This window comes from Chlorocebus sabaeus, chromosome 22, assembly GCF_047675955.1.
Source record: "Chlorocebus sabaeus isolate Y175 chromosome 22, mChlSab1.0.hap1, whole genome shotgun sequence".
In the NCBI taxonomy this organism is placed as follows: Eukaryota; Metazoa; Chordata; class Mammalia; order Primates; family Cercopithecidae; genus Chlorocebus; species Chlorocebus sabaeus.
In genome coordinates this window covers 81,942,716-81,967,778 of record NC_132925.1, presented here as the reverse complement: position 1 = coordinate 81,967,778, position 25,063 = coordinate 81,942,716, and the positions used below count along the sequence as shown (strand labels likewise).

The 25,063-nt window shown below is 38.3% G+C and overlaps 1 protein-coding gene across 32 annotated transcripts in view; it reads left to right on the top strand.

Annotated features, from left to right (window-relative positions):
* Positions 1-25,063, top strand: part of SLMAP (sarcolemma associated protein) — a 177,168-nt gene that overhangs the window by 69,848 nt on the left and 82,257 nt on the right. For 21 of the 32 annotated variants that reach the window (XM_038003753.2, XM_038003754.2, XM_007984761.3 and 18 more), the window contains exons 2-4: positions 6,943-7,090; positions 17,627-17,699; positions 22,839-22,875. In XM_038003753.2, the coding sequence (XP_037859681.2) occupies positions 6,943-7,090; positions 17,627-17,699; positions 22,839-22,875 (258 nt within the window). Of the gene's footprint in view, positions 1-6,942; positions 7,097-17,626; positions 17,700-22,838; positions 22,876-25,063 lie in introns of all 32 variants that reach the window. The other 11 variants (XM_007984760.3, XM_007984752.3, XM_007984755.3 and 8 more) reach the window with 1 other exon arrangement.

The window sequence follows — 25,063 nt, the reverse complement described above, 5'->3', positions numbered from 1 at the left end:
ATTCGCTGGATTTGTTTAACTCATAGTTTTCGTGTGGATTCTGTGGGGTTTTCTATATATAGGATCATGTCATCTGTGAATAAACGTAGTTTACTTCTTCCTTTCCAGTTTCAATGCCTTTTATTTTTTCTTGTCTCTGGACAAGAAACTTCTAGTACAGTGTTGAATAGCAATGTTGAAAGCTGGCATCCTTGTCTTGTTCTTGATCTCAAGGGGAATGCTTTCAGTCTTTTACTATTGAGTGTTACGTTAGCTGTGGGTTTTTTATAAATGCCCTTTATTATGTTGAGGAAGTTCCCTTCTAATGTTAGCTTTCTGAGTCTTTTATTGTGAAAAGATGTTATATTTCATCAAATGCCTTTCCTGCATTGAGATGATTGTGTGTTTTCTTTTTCTTTTTTTTTTTTTTTCCATTTTCTACAAATGTGGGGCATTTAAACATTTTTATAGTATAAAACACCTTTTTAAAGTTGAACCACCTAGGGTAAATCCCACTTACGAAGCAATGCCAGCCACTTTTCCAGCTTGGATGAGTTCTGAGTTAGGCAAAACAAAGATGAAAGCCTTGCGCCAGTTCTTCATGTAGCCCCAGACAGGTGAAAATTAGACAAAATAATTTGTGATTAAGGTCTGCTCTGCTCCCTCTGGAACTAGGTACCAGGGTGTCCCACACTGGAAATGCAGGCTGATGTCTCCAAGACTTATTTTGTGCTGGAGAGGGGGATGGGACTAGGGTAAGTAATGCCACAAAGCTTTCCTATATTTTAATTTTTTTCTTGATTCAGTGTTTACTTGGTTGCTGTAAACCTTTGACTGTTTTCCAGAGTTTTAACAAAGTTGGTTCTGATAGTTTCTGCTTGTTTTTCAGTGTTTCTATGGGGAGACAGAAGCTTGGAGCCGCCTACTCTGGCATTTTGCTGATGTCACTTTCTTCATTCTTTATGGTTTAAAAAAATTTTACCCTTTTTACCTTTTATTTACTTTAAGGCATTATTAGTTATATTTAATCACTCTTGTGATCCTTCTAATTTGTATTCATTCCTAAAATGAATTTTTCCTTTTATTTCTATTCTTTTGAGTTATTTCACCTTTTCTTGAGTTGTATAATTGTGATTTATTTTGCTCTTTCATGTCTTGAATTATTTTTCTAATATCTTTTAGCTTGTTTTGAAATTGAAGTTTACAGTTTTGATGTCTTTCCAAGGTCTGTTTTTCATTATCTGTAAAGATACTATTCTGCTCCTTATTCTCTTTTTTTCTTAAAATAACTGTATGGATGGGACCTTGATACTTTTCTGTTGCAAAGTTTTATATGAAATTGGTTTTCCTGAACTTTAAAAAGGAGTCATGGTTCAGGATAACTTTTCTAATTCACAGAGCTCCCTCTTCTGTTGTTTTTGTAAAACGTTTAAAAATATGGTGGCTTCCTTTCCCTTTCTCTACTTTTATCTGAACCCTTTCTTTTCTTGTCTCTATTGTCCCTGTTCTGCTCAATTTTGGTTCCACTCCCAGCAGTTTTCCCTCAGTTTGGAGCCCTATCCTGGAAGGTAGCTTTGGTTGGTAGGTTGGTTTTAAGAATTTATATGGCTTAGACTGTTCCAGTCTTTTTAGGAACTTACCCTGCACTGGTTATTGGATTGAGCCACACCATTCCCATTTCCAGCTTTTTTTCAATTGGGCTCCATACCATCCAGTGAACACCTAATAGCTATTTTGGTGTTGTCCTCAAGTCCCCCAAATGCCCACTTTGTTTCCTTATGTATCCTTCTGCAAAGATGCTGATTCCATGCAGGTCTTGTGGCTCTTGGTGGTCTTCCCCACTCTTATTTTGGGGTTTGTGTGGCTACTGTGTCACCTACTTTTGTTACAAATGTTTCCCATGGGATTTTGGTTTTGCTGTCTTAGTCACTCTGATTTTAGGTGGTGATTCAGGGAGATTAAAAATTTTTGTTGCAGTATCTGCTATCTACTTCTAATCCATTCTGTATCCATGTCTTAAGAACTACCCTGTATGGACTTAGAGTTTGTGGCCCTTGGCCTTTGGTGTGTCTACTATATTTGTGCTTTATTCTGAAGCTTTAGTTCAAATGTTATTAATCTGTTGGTGTTTGGATATTGCAAAACCTATCAATGTAGAAAGAGTTAAAAAGAATCAGTGTGTCATTAGAATGGAAATGAAAACATTTACAGATTGTAGCAAAGTTGAAAGTGATGCAAAATGTATATATTTATGGAATGAATTCATCTACAGCAGGAACTTTCTGAAGGCCAAAGAGCAAATTGTGCAACCTGTGAAGTGCTGTTCCTGTGTCATTGAAGTTAATCAGCAAGAGACATGGAAAAGTGACTGATGAGACAGGGGTAAACCTTTCAGTTCAAGGATCACCATCAGTGCCTGATTGTTGGGAACTTAAAGTTTATTCAGGGAAAGCAAGGAGTTGATGAAAGAATTAAAACCTTGAAACAGTGAAAGTGCTGCTGTTGAACTTTCGCCATAAGCCACACAGGGTTTTTAAATTCAGAGCTCCTTACTCACCTGTTCAACATCAAAGTGAATGTCTGGTGGCTAATGTAAATACTAGAGCTGCTAGGACATTCCTTAGGCTACTGGGAAAGAAAGATAGTTAAGACTTTGACAGATTCTTTCTTTATTTATTTTTTAATGTGGTCAAAACTTCTTTTAAGGGGAGGGAATAAAACCCTGATAGAGGAAGGTTTATCAGCATAGAGGAGAAGGATATTTCTGGTTTTAATTTGACAAAGGATCAAGTAATAGATCTACTTGCTGGAAATGTACCCAGGGACTATAAGCATACTCCCTTTCTAGGCTCTTGCAAATAGTTTAACATTTATTTATTTATGAGACAGAGTCTCACTCTATTGCACAGGCTGAAGTGTGCAATGGCACGATCTTGGCTCACGGCAACCTCTGCCTCCCAGATTCAAGCAATTCTCCTGTCTCAACCCCCAACTGCCACCGAGTAGCTGGGATAACAGGCGAGCACCACCATGCCCAGCTAATTTTTTGTGTTTTTAGTAGAGATGGGGTTTCACCATGTTGACCAGGGTGGTCTCGAACTCCTGACCTCAGGTGATCCGCCTGCTTTGGCCTCCCAAAGTGCTCGGATTACAGGCATGAGCCATCACGCCCAGCCTAGTTTAACATTTTTATAACTTAGAAACCTAACCTGATAGTAAATAGAATAACTTCTATACATAATGTAGACAGATTAATGGTAAATTGTTTTACAAGAGGTACAGAATCTTTTTATGTATCAATCTTTCAAAACAGCCAAGGGCAAAAGGTTAAATTATATAAATGAAAATATTTCTGTAGAGAGCTAAACTAATGTGCTCTAGCTGTATACAAGTACAGAGGGTCAGGGGGATGAATAGAAGTTAGTGTGACTGAAAAGGATGCAGAAGGAAAAGAGTGGGAGTGATTGAGTTGTGAGGGAACCAGGACCAGATCCTGTAGGGCTAAAATGGTAAGGACTTTGGATTTTATTCTAAGATATTTGAAAGCCATTAGCAGGTTGAAAGCAGAATAAGAACGAACAACTAATGTAAATTATATGTTCAAGCTAAACAGAGGCCAAAGGTACCATGGTATGCTTTGGACAGTAATATAGACATGTAAGAATGAAAAGAACCTGGGTTAATATTGATGTAAGAAAAAAAATTTTTTTTGAGACAGGGGTTCATGCTGTTGCTCAGACTGGAGTATAGTGGCGTGATTATGGCTCATTGCAGCCTCAACCTCCCAGGGCTCAAGCTATCCTCCCAGCTCAACCTCCCGAGTAGTTGGGACTACAGGCCTTCACCACCATGCCCAGCTGATTTTTTTTATTTTTTGTAGGGATGGTGTCTCACTTTGTTGTCCAGGCTGGTCTTGAACTCCTGGGCTCAAGTGTTTCTCCTGCCTTGGCCTCCCGAAGTGCTGAGATTACAGACATGAGTCACTGTGTCTGGGCCCTGATGTAAAATCTTTTAAGTTCGAAAATATGTTGTGGTTTTAGAGTTATATAGGAGCTACAAACATGAGGTGTTGATATACATACATATATATGTTGTATATATATGTACATATATTTCTTTTTGTTTTTCAACAAAGTGTTAAACAGTAATGAACCTTACTTAATGTGTTCTTTATTTTTATTCTGTTCCATTTTATGTTTTTTAAAAAATGCTAGTTGCAACTCACTAAATTGACTTAGTAACCCACTAATGTATCAGAACTTGAAGTTTGAAAACCACTGTAAATATCATATAATTCCCTTATTTAACTTACCCAGGCACATATTACTGAACATGACCAGAATCCAGACATTACCACATTTCTCAAGAATACATTTATTTAAAAAAAAAAAAAAACTCTCTTATACAATGTAACTTTAAGTTCTAGTGTAGAAAAGATTTTGAGGGTAAATATTCCTACTTGAAAGTATTGTCTGTCCTTATCTCCCAGGGTGAAATGTTAAGTCCTGTAAGTTTCAAATGTATTTAAAATATCAACACAATTTTCTTAATTAATGGTCTGTAATTAGATATACAAACTGCTAATCAAAGTAACAGTTGGTCTATTTTGAATTATAAACAGAGACTGAGTCATTTATAGACAGCCTCGTGGCCTTTAAGTTGTCAGCTATGAATTAATGAAATGAAATGTCATTTGAACATTTTCTGCAGATTGCTTCTCAGTCTTTAGTTATATTTAATTTTGGAAGAGAGCTGTGGGAGGGATGAAGGATAAATGAAACGTAAAGGTTGGTGTGAAGTAATGGGGAAAAATGGCCCTTTTAATTTTCTTATTTGAACCCTTGCTTCTGTGTTCCCCAGTTCTGTGACTTTTGAAAGATACTTAATATGCGTGCATCTCACTTTTCTCCTTTATAAATGAAAGTAGTAATATCTTTTTTTTGTTTGTTTTTGAGACAGAGTCTCCCTCCGTTTTCTAGGCTGGAGTGCAGGGGCACGATCTTGGCTCACTGCAACCTCTGCCTCCAGGGTTCAGGCGATTCTCCTGCCTCAGCCTCCCAAGTAGCTGGGATTACAGGTGTGTGCCACCACGCCACCATGTACCACCATGTTGGCTAGGCTGGTCTCAAACCTCTGACCTCAAGTGATCTGCCCACCTCGGCCTCCCAAAGTTCTGAGATTATAGGCATGAGCCACCACACCTGGCCTAAAGTACTAATCTCTTTATCATAGCTTTAATGTTAAGTGAGGGCCTGATGGCAAAAGTATATTTTGATATATAGTGTATTAGGTATCTTCTTACCTTTCTTCCTTGGGAAGATATTCAGTGAAAATGTGTTACTAAAATAAGTAGGCCTGAAGAGTGTAGAAAAATCCAAAAAGAAAGGTACACCTTTTTTTCCTGGTGATTCTCTGCCTAGTAAGTCTATTGTGTGTGATCTCAGTTGTGCTGAAGTTTTTTAAGGATTTTTAAGTAATAAATAGTTAGGCTTCCTGTGCCTCCTGCTATCCTTTCCATTTTTAAAGAGGGAGGGTTACCCAAGTGATGAGAAGCAAATTTGATAGGTCAGAAAGTTGGTACCTTTATAGTTGATTCCAGTATTTTTCTAGTGTCTCAAATCTGCTTTGTCACAAAGAATTTAGTGAGATATATCAGTCCTGATATCAAGTTGTGTTAGCTGATTGATAGCTGTTAACTTATAAGCATTACCTAAAACCAGTTGCCCTTGCCTGTGCAACAAGAAACACTTTAATTTAACCCAGACATCCTGGTAAACAAAGTGAGATGGAAAGACTGGGCACCCCGGCTCACGCCTGTAATCCCAGCACTTTGGGAGACCAAAGCAGGTGGGTCACCTGAGGTCAGGAGTTTGAGACCAGCCTGGCCAACAGGACAAAATCCCGTCTCTACTAAAAATACACACAAAAAAATTAGCCGGCTGTGGTGGCTCGTGCCTGTAGTCCCAGCTACTCGGAAGGCTAAGGCAGGAGAATCGCTTGAACCTGAGAGGCAGAGGTTTCAGTGAGCTGATATCTTGTCTCTGCACTCCAGCCTAGGTGACAGAGAGAGACTCTGTCTCAAAAGCAAACCAACAAAAAAATGAGATGGAAAGATAGAATTGTCTAGCTGGTCTTCCCTTCCTTTAAAAAAAAAAGCTATATTCACATATAAGTAATATACTATAAAATTCACCTTCTAAAGCATACAATTCAGTGGTTTTGAGTATAGCATATTCAGAGTTGTACAGCCATCACCACTAATCTTAGAATATTTTCATCACCTCAAAAAGAAACCTTGTACCCATACTCATTCCCCATTCCTACCTGCCACCTCAACCTTTTGTAAGCGCTTATGTGCTTTTTGTCTGTATAGCTTTGCCTATTCTGGATGTTTCATATAAATTGAATCATTATAATACATCAGTCTTTTGTGACTGACTTCTTTTACTTCACATAATGTTTTAAACGTTCATTCATGTTGTATCATGTTATCAATACTTCACCCCTTTATTGCCAAATAATATTTAGTTATATGAATGTCTACCACATTTGTTGATTCATTTATCAGTTGATGGATAGTTGGATTATTTTCCCTTTTTGGCTATTATGAATAATGCCAACATTCGTGTAGAAGTTTTTATGAGAACATGTTTTTAGTTCTCTTGGATATATACCTAGGAGTGGAATTGCTGGGTTGTATACTAACTTTATGTTTAACATTTTGAGGACCTGACAAACTCTTCCAAAGAGGTTGTACCATTTTGTGTAGCTGAATTTTAAATCACCTAGTTTTCAGATTCTAATTTCATATATGTTAAAGGAGAACCTTAGCTGAAATGAGTGGTTTGAATTAATAGGGGAAAAATTCATCTGCAATAGTTGGCAAAGCTGGAAGCACTTTTTTAAAAAGTAAATTTGGAATTATTACTATTAATATGTGACTTTTTTTTTTTTTTTTTGCAGTTTTATCTTCAAGACACTAAAAGTAGTAATGGTACTTTTATAAATAGCCAGAGATTGAGTCGAGGCTCTGAAGAAAGTCCACCATGTGAAATTCTTTCCGGTGACATTATCCAGTTTGGGGTAGACGTGACAGAGAATACACGGAAAGGTACGGGTATGGATCACTTTTTTTATTACTTGTCTTTTAAGGGTTAATTTTTCATTCTCTTACTTGACATTACAAAACATTACATGCTTGTGAAAGTGATTTAAATACAGCATTATATGTAGTGAAAAATTAAAAGTGTCATACTTTCCCTATTGCTCGTCTAAAATTTTAATTCTAGAGTGTTAATTAGTAATTTATGTTCTTCATCACACTTAGGAACCAATTGGCTGCAATGACAGCATACCCAACCAAGACAAGCTTAAACCACAGGATATTTATTGTTGATAATGAGACTTAATGAGAGATCTGGAGGCAGATAGGTTCATTTGTTCAGTTGACTCAATGATATCATCAGGGATCCAGGGTCTTACTGTCTTCCTGTTCTACTGTCTTAAACATTTTAGTTTCTCATGCTTTTGGTTGTTGCTTCATGGTAATAAGATGATGGCTGCAAGCCCCAGGCGTCATTTTCCTCACACCAGTATCCTAGGCAAAAAGGATGAGATGGGGATAAAATGCCTTCTTGTGTGCCTCTCTTTTTATGTTGAAAGAACAATCTTTTGCAGAATCCTCCCAGCAGATTTCTCCTTAGGTTTCACTGGCCACATGGGTAGATCACATACATAGTTACCTACCGCTACAAAGAAGTCTGGTGAAGTTACTTAATCTCGTGAAGGGGAGCAAGAAGATCTATGATTGACATAGATCAATTTTGATTTATTCCTTCAGGTTGTATGTGCATTGTTACCCCAAACAAAATTAGAGTTCTCTTAGCAAGAAAGAAGATGGAAAGGCAGTAGAGGTAGACAGCTAATAGTAGCTATCACAAGTATAAAATAAAATTTAACGTCTTATAATTTTTGAAACTGAAATTTCTTTAGCTAAATAAATGTAGATTGATCTTTGTTTTTATAATTCAGAAGCTTCCTGCCTCTACCTAGTTCACTGTCTACTTTATGACCACGAAATTATATAGCTAAGTCATAAAACTAAATGGATAAAAACCGTAAGTGTTTAGTTCTACTTTATTAGTTTAATATGGATAGTGCAACCATTTGGCAAGTTTCTCATTTCATTTGTCTGAACATACTCTGATCTGGTTATACTGGTCAGAGTCATCAGGCTCTGACATTTTGCATAGTAGAGATGGTGATGATGCTGGTGTGTGTGTGTTCATGTGCATATTTATGCATATACTTTCACTGGTATTGCAACAGCAGTATTACTTTTAATGGGTTTTTTTGGCCTCCTCAGAAAGTTGGGTTTTGATATTTGAATTTGGGTAGGGCCAACATCTTAGGAATTTCCATTTACAATTGTAAACCAAAAAAGAAAGGTTCGTATTTTGGTGCAAAATATTGACACTCTTTACTAAGAGAATTCAACTTATATATGACCATACTGGGAACAGCTGCATTAGACACTCCTGTATCTGCTGTTGCCATATCACACCTCCAAGTCATTCAGCAAACAGTAAACCGAGCTCATTAAATGGAACCCCGGCTGTGAGTAACCCATAGAGAAGAAGATAATTTGATTACATTGTCTTTCTCTCCAAGGAACGTCTGTTTGCTTGGCTTGCATTTCTTAAAGAGAATTATTAGGTGTTGATTGATAAAAAGGATGAGGTAATGAAATACATTTAGAGAATACTTAGTTAAGATAAGCGGGACTTCTTGGAGCTTTTAATATGCTAACATATATGCAGATTTCCAAGGAGGTGGCCATTATAGAATGCAACTCTTTCCAACCTCCTTTCCACTGTTTTTTCCCATCTATCTGTGAGGGATACTCTTTAGAAAATGCTAGAGAAAGCTAAGAAGGCAGCCAGGCGCGGTGGCTCAAGCCTGTAATCGCAGCACTTTGGGAGGCCGAGATGGGTGGATCACGAGGGGAGATCGAGACCATCCTGGCTAACACGGTGAAACCCCATCTCTACTAAAAAAATACAAAAAACTAGCCGGGCCAGGTGGCAGGCGCCTGTAGTCCCAGCTACTCGGGAGGCTGAGGCAGGAGAATGGCGTGAACCTGGCAGGCGGAGTTTGCAGTGAGCTGAGATCCGGCCACTGCACTCCAGCCTGGGCGACAGAGCCAGACTCCATCTCAAAAAAAAAAAAAAAAAGAAAAGAAAAGAAAGCTAAGATGACCCTGAGATTCAAATTTCCTCTTAGTATAATCTTATTTTAGTAACATTAGATTTTTTTTTTTTGAGACGGGAGTCTCGCTTTGTTGCCCAGGCTGGAGTGCAGTGGCACGATTTCGGCTCACTGTAAGCTCTGTCTCCTGGGTTCATGCCATTCTCCTGCCTCAGCCTCCCGAGTAGCTGGGACTACAGGCACGCACCACCACACCCAGCTAATTGTTGTATTTCTAGTAGAGACGGGGTTTCACCATGGTGGCCAGGATGGTCTCAATCTCTTGACCTCATGATCTGCCCGCCTCGACCTCCCAAAGTGCTGGGATTAGAGGCGTGAGCCATCACACCTGGCCAGTAACATTAGATTTTTACAATCTTCTGTGAAATTTTACCTGTCTTTTATGCCGACTTTAAGGAGATTAGTTTTAAAAAAAAACTTGCATCATTTAAAATGTTGTTTCTTTTGGTACTTACTGACTTCAAAAAGTTGACTTATGTTAAGCACGGGCTCTTAGGATACAGCTGTGTTACCAGTTGAGTACTACCTGTTTAAGGGTATACCAGAAAAAAAGTACTGATTTTTGTACTTTGCTAAACAGTGCTATGATAATCTTTTGTATCACTTGGGGAATTCTCCTGAAATTATGCAACACTACTAGATAACCCCTGGATCAAAGAAGAAATCAAAAGGGAAAATTCACACTATATTGTAAAGAGAGGAGACTTTTATGCCAAAATACAGTAAGTCTTTTAGTCAGATAATATTAATAATCTTAAATTCCTTTCATGTTAAAGAAGAAAGACAATTAAGAAATCTGACACTAATCAGAAAAAAATCAGAAAAACGAGTAAGTAAAAGAAATTGAAAAAGAGAAATAAAAGCAGAAATTAATGAAACAGTGACAAAAAATTCTGCAAGGGATAAACAAACCCAAATGCTGGTTCTTTTATTAATAAAAAGAAAACAGTGAACAAGGTAATTAATAAACCATCATGCATTAAGTTAAAAATACTAGCAAAAATATACAAGATGAGAAATGAGAAAGGAGAAATAAAACACAAATACAGGATATACTACAAGAATAATAAGAGAATCTTGTATAGCTACCTATGGCAAAGAGAAAAGAAAAAATTAGAGTAAATTGATGTTTTCCTAGCATAATTATCTCAAGAAGTGGAAAACTTTGAATAACTGATTGTTTTTGAAAGAGACTAAAAAGTTATTAAAGATTCACCATTGAAAAGACACGAGAAACAGAGGGATTTACAGCTGAATTTGATCTTATTTTAAAAAATAGATAAACCCTGTGTTATTTAAGTAATTCCAAACATTAAGATGGAAAGCTTTCAGAATCCTTTAAAGAACCTAGTGTGTCATTAATGTGAAAATCTGATAAAGATATAGATACAAAAAAGAAAACTATAATTAATTTTATTTATAACAATAGATGAAAAATTTCAATTAAGATACTAGGCCAGGGCTTGGCATAGTGGCTCATGCCTGTAATCCTAGCACTTTGGGAGTCTGAGGCAGGTGGATTGCTTGAGCCAAGTAGGTTGATACCAGCCTGGGCAACATGGTGAAACCCCGTCTCTACCAAAAAGCAAAGAATTAAATGGAACCCCGGCTGTGAGTAACCCATAGAGAAGAAGAGAATTTGACTACATTGTCTTTATCTCCAAGGAATGTCTGTCTTCTTGGCTTGCATTTCCTAAAGAGAATTATTAGGTGTTGATTGATAAAAAGGATGAGGTAATGCAAAGAATCAGCTGGGCATGAATCAGCTGGGCATGGTGGCGCACGCTTGTAGTCCCAGCTACTCGGGAGACTGAAGTGGGAGGATGGCTTGAGCCTGGGAGGCAGAGGTTGCAGTGAGCCATGACCGTACCACCGCACTTCAGCCTGAGCAACAGAGCCAGCCCCTGTCTCAAAAAAAAAAAAAAAAGCTGAAATGCTGTTAGGCCAGATACAGTGGCTCCCACCTGTAATCCCAGCACTTTGGGAGGCTGAGGTAGGAGGAGCCCTTGAGCCCAGGAGTTCAAACCAGCCTGGGCAATAGAGGGAGACACTGTTTCTACCCGCTTCCCCGCGCCCAAATTTTTTTTTAATTAGCTGTAGGCATGGTAGCATGCACTTGTCTCAGCTACTCCAGAGGCTGAGGTGGGAGGATCGCTTCACTTCAGCCCAGGAAGTTGAGGCTACAGTGAGCCCTGATCATGCCATTGCACTCCAGCCTTGTCTCTAAAAACAAACAAAAGGTATTAGTAAATTAAATCCAGAAATAAAACTAGGATAAACAACAAAGTAGGGTTTATTCCAGAAATGCCCAGATGAGTCAGTATCAGGCAATCTATCAACATAATCCACAAACTAAAGTAGAAAGACCATGTAACTGTATAACCAGTAGTTGTGTCACTGAATAACCGGAGATATTGAAAAGGCATTTGATCAAATTTAGGAGTTACCCCTAATAAAAACTCTAAATAAATAGGATGAAGAGAAAACTAAGTAAAATAAAAATGTTAAGTAAAATAGAATAAAAAATAGCAAAATACTATATAGCTGTGAAAATATATGGACTAAATTTGCATATATAAGCAAAGATAAATCTCAAACTTTATCTCAAGCAAACTGTTGAAGGATTTGTATAGTGTAACCATTTACAGAAAGCATGAATGGCTGCAAAACAATACTATATAGTGCTTTTGAATACACTTATAATAAAGTACATTTGTATACATGTGAGTGATGGTTTGTTAGGACTTATGAAAGGATGTTTTTGGCATCAGTGAGTATCATACTAAAAACAATGGAAGCATAATTTTAAACCTCCCCATTGTACAGGTATTAAAAATAATGAATTAAAATTATGTGAATTGCAGGGATTTCTGTAAGTATAATGTTGAGTAAAGAAAGAATCAATTGTTTTTATAATTTCATTATTTAAAATAGTCTCACCAATCCCTATAAATACATATATGTTAGACATATATATCTCTAGATCTTTAATGTGAGTCGTCCAGGAGTGTGGGTGGGAGGGAGGAAGGAATAGAGGAGAAGAGGGAGCCAAATTAAAAGGGAGAGGTTACTAGAACTACAATTAAAAAATCACCCAGTATGTAGGGCATTTATGTATTTATATAAACTAATTTGTATATATGTTAAAAAATTTCAGAAAGAGTATATATAATATGTAAGATTGTGTGTATCAGGATTTTGTTAAAAAGGTAACATGAACCTAATGCCACTGAACATATCGGTTCGTATTAGTGTCACTTCTATTCTTAGCAATCCAAAACAATCTTTTTTAAATTTTTTCAATTTATAGAGGCGGGGCCTTGCTGTGTTACCTAGGCTGGCCTTGAACTCCTGGCTTCAAGTGATCCTCCTGCCTTAATCTCCCAAAGTGGTGGGATTAAAGGCTTGAGCCACTGGACCCCACCAACAATCTGATTTTGATGTTTGGCATTCCTTGTGTTTGGCTTCAAGGAGAAAACTCGGTGGTCAGGCATATACACATAAGCTGCTCTATATTGATAAAATATTATTGTAAACAAAGAGCTGACATTCTAATAGATTTTTTAAAAGAAAGGAAGAAAGTGAGAAAGCCGAGGTTTATCAACCTAACCACTGGCCACTCCTCTTTTCCTGGACCCACAAACTGCTCAAAGAATGAGTTTTCTGGGTCACACATTATTACAGTAACCCTCTGTTGCAAAGCTTGGGGCCATTTAGTTCTATGAACACATGTAACTTCAGTCAGCTTTTTACTTCAGGTCTTCATCACCAATATCTTTTTCTTAGTTAAGCCCCTGTGAACAAAGGGCCTATTAAGAGCAAAGTCAATGGTGTATCTTCCTTTGGCATTGTGCTTCAACTGCACTGAATTACTTTTACTCCTCCTAATAGACCTGGCCTTCAAGCCCTTGCACATGCTTTTTCCTATGCCTAGAAACCTTTCTTGATCCTTAGGGCTGGACAAGGTGCCCACTCCATGCCCCTGTACTCATCCCTTTTATATGTTTACCACCCTCACTAAATTGTAAGCTGTGCAAGAGTAGGAAGTGTGTCTGTCTTCACTGTAGAATCTCTACACACAACCTGGAACATAAATTTTAAAATGTCCTGTGAATCTTCATCCATCTTTTTTTTTTTTTTTTTTTGAGATGGAGTCTCGCTCTGTTGCCAGGCCGGAGTGCAGCTCACTGCAAGCTCTGCCTCCTGGGTTCATGCCATTCTCCTGCCTCAGCCTCCCAAGTAGCTGGGACTACAGGTGCCCACCACCATGCCCAGCTAATTTTTTTGTATTTTTAGTAGAGACAAGGTTTCACCGTGTTAGCCAGGATGATTTCTATCTCCTGACCTTGTGATCTGGCCACCTCGGCCTCCCAAAGTGCTAGGATTACAGGCGTTAGCCACCGCACCCAGCCCCTAAATCTCTTTTAAACCAAGCATTTCCCAAAGTCATAGACCCTCAGATCCTTTTTTGTAACGCTTGCTAGCATTTTGGGAAATGCTGCTATGTATAGTTGATTAATACAAGTATTAGAACAAAACATTTTCATCAGGTTGCTTTAATAACTTGCCTGTTGCAAATCAAAAGGATAACATGTCTATGCCTGTGTATGTCTAGTTGTCATAAAAATCACACCAAAGGCATGGTTGACTGGACTAGATCGTCAGCTTAGTCAGACATGGGTTGTTTTTGTTTTTGTGTTTTAAACTGCCTACAACTGTACAGCAACTCTGTACTGCCCAGTCAGTATTAGCCCTTGGTTCATCTCATAGATCTGTGCATCAGCTCATTTGCTGAACTTCAGGGTAATGTGTCTGAACAACAGAATTACTGATGTTGTATATCACAGGTTGTCACCTCTGGCAACCTGTTTTATTTATAGTTTTATTCTATAACTTGTTCCACCTATTTTTCTTTTTTAAAAAACAACTTTATTACCAAATTAAAGTGTAGGTATTGCTGGATCTTCATGTTGTATCATGCTCCTGTATTTATTGTAGGCTATTTATAGTGAATCTCTCGAGGAGCCATCCTCTAGAAATTCATTTATCATGAGAGAGAGAAATTTGTCTCTTTGGCCGGGCACGGTGGCTCACGCTTGTAATCCCAGCAGTTTGGGAGGCCGAGGTGGGCAGATCATGAGGTCAGGAGATCGAGACCACGATGAAACCCCGTCTCTACTAAAAATACAAAAAAAAAAAAAAAATTAGGCAGGCGTGGTGGTGGGCACCTGTAGTTCCAGCTACTCGGGAGGCTGAGGCATGAGAACGGCTTGAGCCCAGGAGGCGGAGCTCGCAGTGAGCCGAGTTTGTGCCATTGTGCTCCAGCCCGGACAACAGAGAGAGACTCTGTCTCAAAAAAAAAAAAAAAAAAAAATCTGTCTCTTCTGTCTTTTGCCTGGGAAAGGAGAAAGCTAGGTGGTTCCTACAAATAGAAATGAACCCTAATGTCTTAAAAGTAAGAAACATCTTTGCATAGGAGTAGTGGGAGCTATGAAATACTAAGCAGGCATGTTCCTCAACATCTTCAGTAAAATGATTTCTGTACCAGATGACTCTGCTAAGTACATAGGTTTTTAAATTGAGAAGCAGATAATCCTTGATGCCCTCAAAGAGTTGAATCTAATTGGTGAGACAGCAGTTTCTGTAAATGATAAATATTCACAATGTAATGTGCTTAATGTTTTAAGAAATAGATGTAGGAGGCTCTGGGGACATCTTACTCAGATACTGAGCTTTGGTGAAGGAATTAGAAAATCTGAGCCTGGAGACTAAGTAGCACATGGTCATGCAGGCGAGAGGATAAAAACATTGCTTACAGAAGGGACAGCCTGTGTAAAAGGCATGGGGCTGTGAAAGGTAAAGTGCTTGGAGATTGCAGGTAGTTTGGCTTTGTATAGGATATCCGTGGTAGCAGGATAGAGGATGAGGTCAGACAGGAATGAAGGAGCCCAGTGGTTCATGGCCATGGTTATTGTGCTGGGCAGAGTTTAGAAGACTGCCAGTAGATGGTTCTGTTTTTTATTGTTGTTTGTTTGTTTTTGTTTTTGAGACAGGGTCTTACCCAGCTGGAGTGCAGTGGTGTGATCATGGGTCACTGCAGCCTCGAACTCCCGGGCTCAAGCAATCCCCCGACCTTAGCCTCCTAAGTAGCTGGGTACAGGTGTGCACCACCCCCACCCTGCTAATTTTTAAATTTTTTGTAGAGACTGGGTCTCGCTATGTTGCCCAAGCTGAACTCAAGTGATCCTCCCACCTCAGCCTCCCACAGCGCTGGGATTATGGGTGTGAGCCACTGTGACCTGCCAATAGATGGTTCTTGATCTGTGTTAGCACTTTTATATAATCAATTAGTAATGAAAATCAATATTGAATACATGGTGTTAAATTTCTTAATTTTAATGTGCATTTCCAGATGACAGTCATATTACTTCATGTTTATAATATCATTTAATACCCCCAAATGCATTAGCTCTATTTTTTTTTTTTTTTGAAACAGAGTCTCACTCTGTCACCCAGGCTAGAGTGCGGTGGCATGATCTCGGCTCCCTGAAACTTCCGCCTCCCAGGCTCGAGCAGTTCTGCTGGCCTCAGCCTCCCGAGTCACTGGGATTGCAGGCGCCTGCCACCACGCCGGCCAATTTTTTTTTTTTTTTTCTGGGATGGAATTTCGCTCTGTTGCCCAGGCTGGAGTGCAGTGGCGCGATCTTGGCTCACTGCAACCTCCGCCTCCCAGGCTCAAGCAATTCTCCTTCCTTAGCCTCCTGAGTAGCTGGGATTACAGGCACCCACCATCATGCCTGGCTAATTTTTGTATTTTTGTAGAGACGGGGTTTCATCATGTTGAGCAGGCTGGTCTTGAACTCCTGACCTCAGGTGAGCTGCCCATCTCAGCCTCCCCAGGTGCTAGGATTACAGGCATAAGCCACCATGCCTGGCCTAATTTTTGTATTTTTAGTAGAGAGGTTTTGCCATGTTGACCAGGCTGGTCTTGAACTCCTGACCTCAGGTGATCTGCCCACCTCAGCCTACCAAAATGCTGGGATTACAGGTGTAAGCCACTGTGCCCGGCCTAAGTTTTATATTTTTAGTAGAGGGGTTTTGCCATGTTGGCCAATCTGGTCTCAAACTCCTGACCTCAGGTGATCCGCCTGCCTCGGCCTCCCAAAGTGCTGGGATTACAGGCATGAGCCCCCGAGCCCGGCCTAATTTTTGTATTTTTAGTAGAGAGGTTTCACCATGTTGGCCAGGCTGGTCTCAAAGTCCTGATCTCAGGTGATCCACCCACGTTGGCCTCCCAGACTACCGGGATTACAGGTGTGAGCCACCATGCCCGGCCAACATTAGCTCTATTCTTAAAATTCAGTTTTGTTGAGATATAATTTATGTATAACACAATTTTACATGTACAATTCAGTGAGTTTTGACAAATGTATATGGTCTCATAACCACCATTCCCCTAATCATGATGTAGTGTATTTTCATCAGCCTGCATTAGTTTTTAATCAGAGCTTAGTGAAATAATTATTTGAACTCTGGAAAATGTAATACAGTATTTGAAGAATAGAGAAAAGAGAAAAAACCATCAACTTTCAAACCAGAAAACAATTTTTTAAAATTAAACTCACATATAGGGAAACTGTGCAAGTGCTACTTGCGGGAGTTTTGCCTCTTAAAATCTTCAGTAGGAAAAAGAGGAAGTAAGATGCAGCAGTAAGAAGCTGTCTACAAAGGGACTATATTGATGTCATTTTGGGGGTGGAGGAAGAAACAACTATCAAGAAAACAAAACAAAAATTTTAAATATTGAAATAGAAACACAAGACACTAGCAAACAATTCTGATACTTAATAGCAGAGAATTGTGGAGGCAGTTTCACTTGTCTGAGGTCTTGGTTTTCTCACCCATAAAATGGGGGATTTTGTGGCATATTCTCAACTGTATTATGCAGAACTTTAGAGTTTTGTGAGGTGTGGTTATGTATGTAATAGGTTGGGGAAAGGAAGATTTGGAATAAGAGCTATATTTTAAATTTGGGAATAGTCAGACTTATGTTTGATACTGACAGATGGGGAAAAGTGTATTTCCCCCTCACAATTTTATTTCCATATATTCAACTGACCTTTTATTGACTGTTATTATAGAATTGGAGATTAAGACACTTTTCAAAACAATTCTGTCCTTATTTCTGCCTTGCAATTGTGATTCATTATGGACAAGATGAGTTTCTCCAGGGTAATAATACTGTCATTAAACCACTAGCTTTATTTTCTTTTTGAGAAATTGTTACTTTTAAGAATAAACTGTGTTTAGATATGAGAGGTGTGAAGTTTTATATTTGTAAACAATTATTTCATCCATATTATTTGTTTGTTTCAACCAGTTACCCATGGGTGTATTGTTTCCACAATAAAACTTTTTCTACCAGATGGTATGGAAGCCCGGCTCCGCTCAGAGTGAGTATAATTTAGTACTGTGAAGTTTTTGTGAAGTTTAGTACTGTAAAGAATTTAGTACTAATATTCTAGATGACAGTATACTGCTAATACCTGCTTTAGGACTATTTACATAATGTTAGAAAATTGATTAGTACTTTTTGGAATATAATGCACTTAAGTTTAAATTGCTTTTTTGCTTTAGTTGCAATTCTAGTAAATAATAATGTATTAGAGGCAAAGATTATTTTGTTTCCAAATTTAATTTATATTTTGATGGATAATTAGTTGTTTTTCACAATGTTTCAAATATATAAGTTATTGGTAAGTGATAGCTTCATTCCTTTTTATTTTCACTTAATATAGGACTTCTTAAACTGTGATCACTTCTGGTATTAATGCCAGTGTCACAATCTTATAAGACCTTGAGGATATCAATATAGTTGGTAGCTTATTTTGGTGGGAGGTTTTTGAAGATTTTTCCAATGTCCTATTTACTTTCTGTATGAAGGAGTGTAAAGGTCATTTAGAGGCAGACATTTGAAAGGGAAAAATTACCCATAAAATCTAGATTTTAAAAGCAGCATACGTAAGTACATTTTGATCTTGGGATTTTCAGAGATTATTATGATGAAGTGTTGAAGGGAGTTAAGCAATCTTTAAACTTAACATTTTTTATTTGTGGGGAAAGCCTTGAATCTGCTGGAAGCTTGTTTTTATACCCAACATAATATTTTCCTGTCTTTCAAAAACAGAGACAGTGATCTGAGGGTAGGAGGTTAAGAGAAAGCAATAAATTGAAGGAGAAGTAAAGCATTGAATAGGAAAGTGAGAAGGAAAGATTAAGCAGAGCGAGGCCCACCCATTACTGTGTTAGTCTGTGCTTTCAGTAGAATCATTTATTTTACGCTTGTTAGAAGCTACTTACTTTTGTTTGTTTACTTTTCAAGATATCTGAAGCAAAATGGCATAGGTTTTAAAACATTTTAATTCATTTTTCTTTTTCCTTTTTTTAGTCCTTGGCATATGAAGTAATACTGTAAATTTAAAACAATCTGTTTTCTATTTGCACTTACAGCTTAATTATTAAAATTAAAATAAACTTTAGGAAGTTTAATATAATTTAGCTTTTAAGAGTCAAGAATTAAGGTTTTAGAAATGAGTAACTATTAGTCAACTAATGATATATTGCTTCTTAAAGACCTTGATGTTTGTATTTGATAATGAGATTTTTCTTTCATGCAGTTTGAAAACTTTGAACAGTTGCATAAGGAATCATGTGTGTTTTCAGATTCCATCTAGTAAAACTTGTGAATTTTTTCAAAGTCACTTGCAATGTATTGTGTCTCTGTCCTTTGTGTTTCTGTAATTCTTTTCATCTTTGCCCATTTCCTTCTCATTGTTTGGCTTTTCTTATATGGTTAAATATTAGTATCACTTAAATTTTTGCTGTCAATTTAGTTGTACATAATCTAACTTTCTGGAGAAGATGAATTTTGAACAAGCAATTCTCCTTTTAGTAGAGACAGGGTTTTACCATGTTGCCCAGGTTGCTCTTGAACTCCAAGCACAGGCAGTCCTTACCCACCTCTGCTCCCAGAGTGCTAGGATTACAGGCCTGAGCCACCACACCTGGCCAACAATTTTTAAATGATAAGAAACAGAGAAACCTGGTCAATAATTTTCTAATGATAAGAAACAGAGAGGCCCGGCCAGTAATCTCCTCTCCCCTCCCCTCCCGACAGAATCTTGCTTTTGTCAACCAGGCTGGGGTGCAGTGGGATGATTTCAGCTCATTGCATCCTCCACCTCCCAGGTTTAAGTGATTCTCCTACCTCAGCCTCCCGAGTAGCTGGGATTACAGGTGCACACTACCATGTCTGGCTAATTTTTGTATTTTCAGTAGATACGGGGTTTCTCTATGTTGGCCAGGCTGGCCTCAAGCTCCTGGCCTCAGGTGATCTACTCCCCTCAGCCTCCCAAAGTGCTAATAGGATTACAAGCATAAGCCACTGTACCTGGGCCAATCATTTTCTAATGATTAGAAACAGAGAGGCCTGGGGCAGGTGGCTCGTGCCTGTAATCCCAGCACTTTGGAACTCTGAGGCGGACAGATTGCCTGAGCTCAGGAGTTTGAGACCAGCCTGGGCAACAGGGTGAAACCCCGTCTCTACTAAAAATACAAAAAATTAGCCAGGCACGGTGGTGAGCACCTGTAGTCCCAGCTACTCAGGAGGCTGAGATACGAGAACAGCTTGAACCCAGGAGGCGGAGTGCAGTGAGCCGAAATCAGACCACTTCACTCCAGGCTGAGTGACAGAGTGAGACTCTGTCTCCAAAATAAAAAATTTTTAAAAATTTTTAAAAAAAGAAACAGAAATTGCGTATAATCCCACCACTCTAACACTAAGTAACTATTTTCATTTTCCACATTTCGTTGTTAAGGTATATGCACATGAACTTTATTCATACTTCAGAATATACTTATATATAGGGTAGTTTTTGTAAAATACAAATGTATATCACTTATGGAATGTGTTGCCGGATTTTTAGCCCTTTGTTTATTAATGAGATTGTTATAAGAACAGAAGATTTTATACTTGGGTCACTAAGAAAGGGGAATTAAAAAAAAATCCCTACTGTACCATTTGTTTCTATTTAGACTTTTTTTTTTTTTTTTTTTGGGAGATGGAGTCTTGCTCAGTTGCCCAGACTGGAGTGCAGTGGTGTGATCTCAGCTCACTGCAACCTCCACCTCCCAGGTTCAAGTGATTCTCCTGCCTCAGCCTCCCAAGTAGCTGGGATTACAGGCGCCCACCACCACGCCTGGCTAGTTTTTGTATTTTTAGTAGAAATAGGTTTCACCATGTTGGCCAGGCTGGTCTCAAACTCCTAACCTCAAATGATCTGGCATTTAGACATTCTTAAGTTCATTTCACTATATGTGCATATCTGCAGAGAAAAAGATATATACCCACAATGGTTCTCTCTGAGTGCTGGCATTCAGTAATTTTTATTTATTTCCTCATGATTTACTTCATACATTTTCCATAATCAATATTTTTTATATTCAAGAAAAATAAATTATTGTTTAAAATGCCTATTTCAATTTTCTGGAGTAAAGTTGTACATAATTTTTAAAAAATCTTTACTAGGCACCAACTTTGTTAGGGCCTGGTGATGGGCTTTGGGGATATACAGGTGAATAGGTCATAGTTCCTGAGAACACAGATGTATAATCAAAGAAGGACAGTAAAGTTTATGTAGGCTCATCAATGAAGTCTGTATCATGGGTGCTCAGCAGGGAGGTGGGTGCTGGTTCTTAATATTCCATTTTATTCAGCATTTTAGTATTTTTGTGACTAGTTGAATTAGACCAGTTCTTACAGTGTTTGCAGTTATTAAGGTGGGATCAAAATTATTCCTATTTTAAACTCACATCTGATCAGTTTTTCAGCAGCTTACATATGATTTGTCAGTTCAGTCCAAGAACTTTACCCAGTCAACCTCCAAGCTAGCCATTACAAGAATGGCCTCTAGGATGTGGAGTGATTAGCAGCTGGTAGAGGTCATGCATTTTGCTTTGAGTCCCCTGTACTCACCGCCAACACACCTAGCAGTATCTTACAGGGCCTTGTAAATAAAATAGGGACTCTAGCTTCCTTAGCTGCTATATTCTCATGAGACTAATAGTAGCGATAAAGTCCTATTTCCAAAGTACTGTTTTAAGCTCTTTATTCATATTAATATATGTAATACCCCCAATAACTCCATGGAATTGGTTATATGATTAGCTCCCTTTTTTTTTTTTTTTTTTTTTTTTTTTTTTTTTGAGATGGAGTCTTGCTCTATTGCTCAGGCTGGAGTACAATGGCATGACCTTGGCTCACTGCAACCTCCGCCTCCAGGGTTCAAGCGATTCTCCCACCTCAGCCTCCCAAGTAGCTGGGACTACAGGCACGTGCCACCACACCTGGCTGATTTTTGTATTTTTAGTAGAGATGACGTTTCACTGTGTTGGCCAGGCTGGTCTCGAACTCCTGACGTCGTTATCCGCCCACCTTGGCCTCCCAAAGTGCTGGGATTACAGGTGTGAGCCACTGCACCTGACTTCATTATCTCATTTTATGCATGAGGAAGCTGAGACCTATATTGATTAGGCAATTTGCCTTTCAGCTGGTGGGTAGAGCTAGATTTTGGACCCAGTATAGTTTCTGAGCTGCTATACTACCTTTTTGTCAGCAGTAGTTATCAGGCCAACAAGGCAACTAGTATCAATTAGTGCCATCTATTTAATGTTTTGTTTTAAAGTGTTACACTGAACTCAGTTTCATACATACATCTAAGTTTTCAGTCAGTTTCTGAGGTGGCTGGGTAGAGAAGAGGAATAGTAGTGTTTTGATTAAAGTTGTTCTTCACTGGAACAAGTTTCCAAATTATAACCTTGCTTTCCAGAACTTTGCTTTTTAAGACTTTCTGTATAGGAATGTTTAATTTTAAAAGAACATAATTTACATATTTCAAAATTGAAAATGGGAGAATATTGTTTTTTTGTTTTTTGAAACAGAGTCTCACTTGGTCACCCAGGCTGGAGCGCAGTGGCACAATCTTGGCTCACTGCAACCTCCACCTCCTGGGTTCAAGCGATTCTTATGCTTCAGTCTCCCGAGGAGCTGGGACTAAAGGTGTGCGCCACCACACCCAGCTAATTTTTTTATATTTTTAGTAGAGACAGGATTTCATCATGTTGGCCAGGCTGGTCTTGAACTCCTGACCTCAGGTGATCCTCCTGCCTCAGCCTCCCAAAGTGCTGGGATTACAGGCACGAGCCACCACACCTAGCTGAAAAAGGATAGAGTACTCCTTTTCTGTATAGAAATTCTTATAATCAAGTAATTCATATCCCTCAAAGAGCATTTAATACATTTTGGATTTGGAATTTGTTTTTAGAAATATATTGATATGTACAAGGTAGGTTTACATGTTTTTGTTTTCTAAGAATTTTATACATTTATAAAGAATTGAAAAATAGTTCACTTTTTTTTTAATTACATGAAGGCAAATGTATAAACTTTGTGGTATAAGATATTCTGGTGCTCTCATACTCTATTTCCTCTATTGTCCGGATATTAGATAAAACTTCTAAATTTTACTTTTCAGTGTCATCCATGCACCATTACCAAGTCCTGTTGACAAAGTAAGTTGCTAATGATTATTTTTTCCAAACTGACTCAGCTGTGTTGCTTTGAAAATGTTTGTTTTTAGTATGCTTTACCTAGAAATTTATTTCTCTTTTGTAACAAAATATGTAGAATGCATATAGCTATATAGTTATTATAATCTTCTGATCTTCAGTAGCTGGAGAATCTAAGATGGATGTTTCTTCAGAAAAAGGCTTTGTTATCTCAGTTAAATTATTCACTGTGTGAACGAGGAGTACCTGTTTTGTGTCTAGCCAGGGATGAGGAGTATTCGCTGTTACTTTTTATTCTGAGATACAATTCTGTCTAGAAATATGTTAAAGTTTCTACCTAAATAGTTCACTCAACATTTACCAATACAGGGAGGTAATACAAAAATACAGGCTTACAAAAATTGTTCTTTTGTTGTCTTTAAGGGTTACTTTTTACCTGATCTGATCAGAAACTTTGCAGTAATTGCTTGCTAGAAAGCATTTTTCTTTTGTTCAGAAATAATGGTTTATTCAATTATAGGTTGCTAATTAGCCCCCCAAAATACATCTTTTGACATTTATGTGGGAGTCTAGTTTTCTTAGTGCAATAACTAAACTAGTGGAAAAAATATTTTACATTTTTCCTCCATTTGAATGAAGAGTGAAAGCCTGCTTGAAACTGAAGTTCTCTGTTAGATTCCTTTTTTAGAAGTAAAAGTGGTTAATCATCAACTTCTGCAATACCGAGAATTATTCAGAAGTAAATAATGGTACTGCTAATTTAGAACTAAATTTGAAAAATAATGCCAACTCTCTGCTTTCTAGTAAGCATATTAATTAAAGTATACTTCCCAAGCTTAATAAGGACTGGTGCTATAACATCATTAATAAGCTAACACATAGGGGTAAATATTACAGCAACCCAGTAGTCTTTCTTCCTCCTTCTTCTCCTCCTCTTGCTCCTCCTCCTCTTCTTCTTTTCTTTCTTCTTTCCTCCTCCTTTTCTTCCTTCTTGTTGTTTTCTCCCTCTTCTCCTCCTCCTCATATTTCTTCCTTTTTCTTTCTTTTCTTCCTCCTTCTTTCTTCCTTATTTCTTTTTCCTTATTCTTCTTTCTTCCTTCTTCCTTCTTTCTTGTTCCTTCTTTTCTTTTTTATCCTTCTTCTTCCTTCTTTCTTCTTTGTTTTTTCTTCTTCCTCCCTCCTCCTACTTATTCCTTCTTCTCTCTTCTTCTTCCTTCTTCTCCTTTCTTCCTCTTTTTCCTCCCACTTCCTCCTCCTTTTTCTTCCTCCTCCTCCTGCTCCCTCTTCTCCTTCCTCCTCTTCTTCTTTTTCTTCTTCCTCTTCCTTTTCTCCTCCTCCTCCTTCCTTCCTTCTTTTTCCTCTTCCTTCCTTCTTCTTCCTTCTTTCCTCCTCCTTCTACTCCTTTTTTTTTGAGACAGTTTAACTCATGTTGCCCAGGCTAGAGTGCAGTGTTGCAATCTCAGCTTACCGCAACCTCCACCTTCCAGGTTCGAGCGATTCTTCTGCCCCAGCCTCCCGAGTAGCTGGTATTACAGGCATGCGCTACCACGCCCTGCTAATTTTACGTTTTTAGTAGAGACGGGGTTTCTCCATGTCGGTCAGGCTGGTCTTGGACTCCCAACCTCAGGTGATCTGGCCGCCTCGGCTTCCCAAAGTGCTGGGATTACAGGCGTGAGCCACCATGCCCAGCCTTTCTTCTTCTTATTTATTTATTTATTTTTTTTGAGATGGAGTCTTGCACTGTCATCCAAGCTGAAGTGCAGTAGTGTGACACGGCTATTTTTTGTATTTTTAGTAGAGACGTGGTTTCACCATGTTGACCAGGCTGGTCTCTCGAACTCATGGCCTCAGGTGATCCACCTCCTTCGGCCTTCCAAAGTGCTGGGATTATAGGCATGAGCCACTGCGCCCGACCCTTCCTCTTTTTTTTCTTTTTAAATAATGCCATGGTTCTATATTCCACAACCTTGAAAAAACCCTTATAGAAGATATTCCTTATAATACTCTTGAGTTCTAAATAGTTTGACTATGACTTACAGTGTTTAAACACCATTACTTTCCATCTTTTTTCTTAAAACTTACCTATAGATTAAAGAAACATTGCCTCAGGCCACTGGACAAAGTGTTGTATTTCATGTCCCTGCCCTCCCTATACCACATAAAAATACCATTTTGAAGATGGCTACTTCTA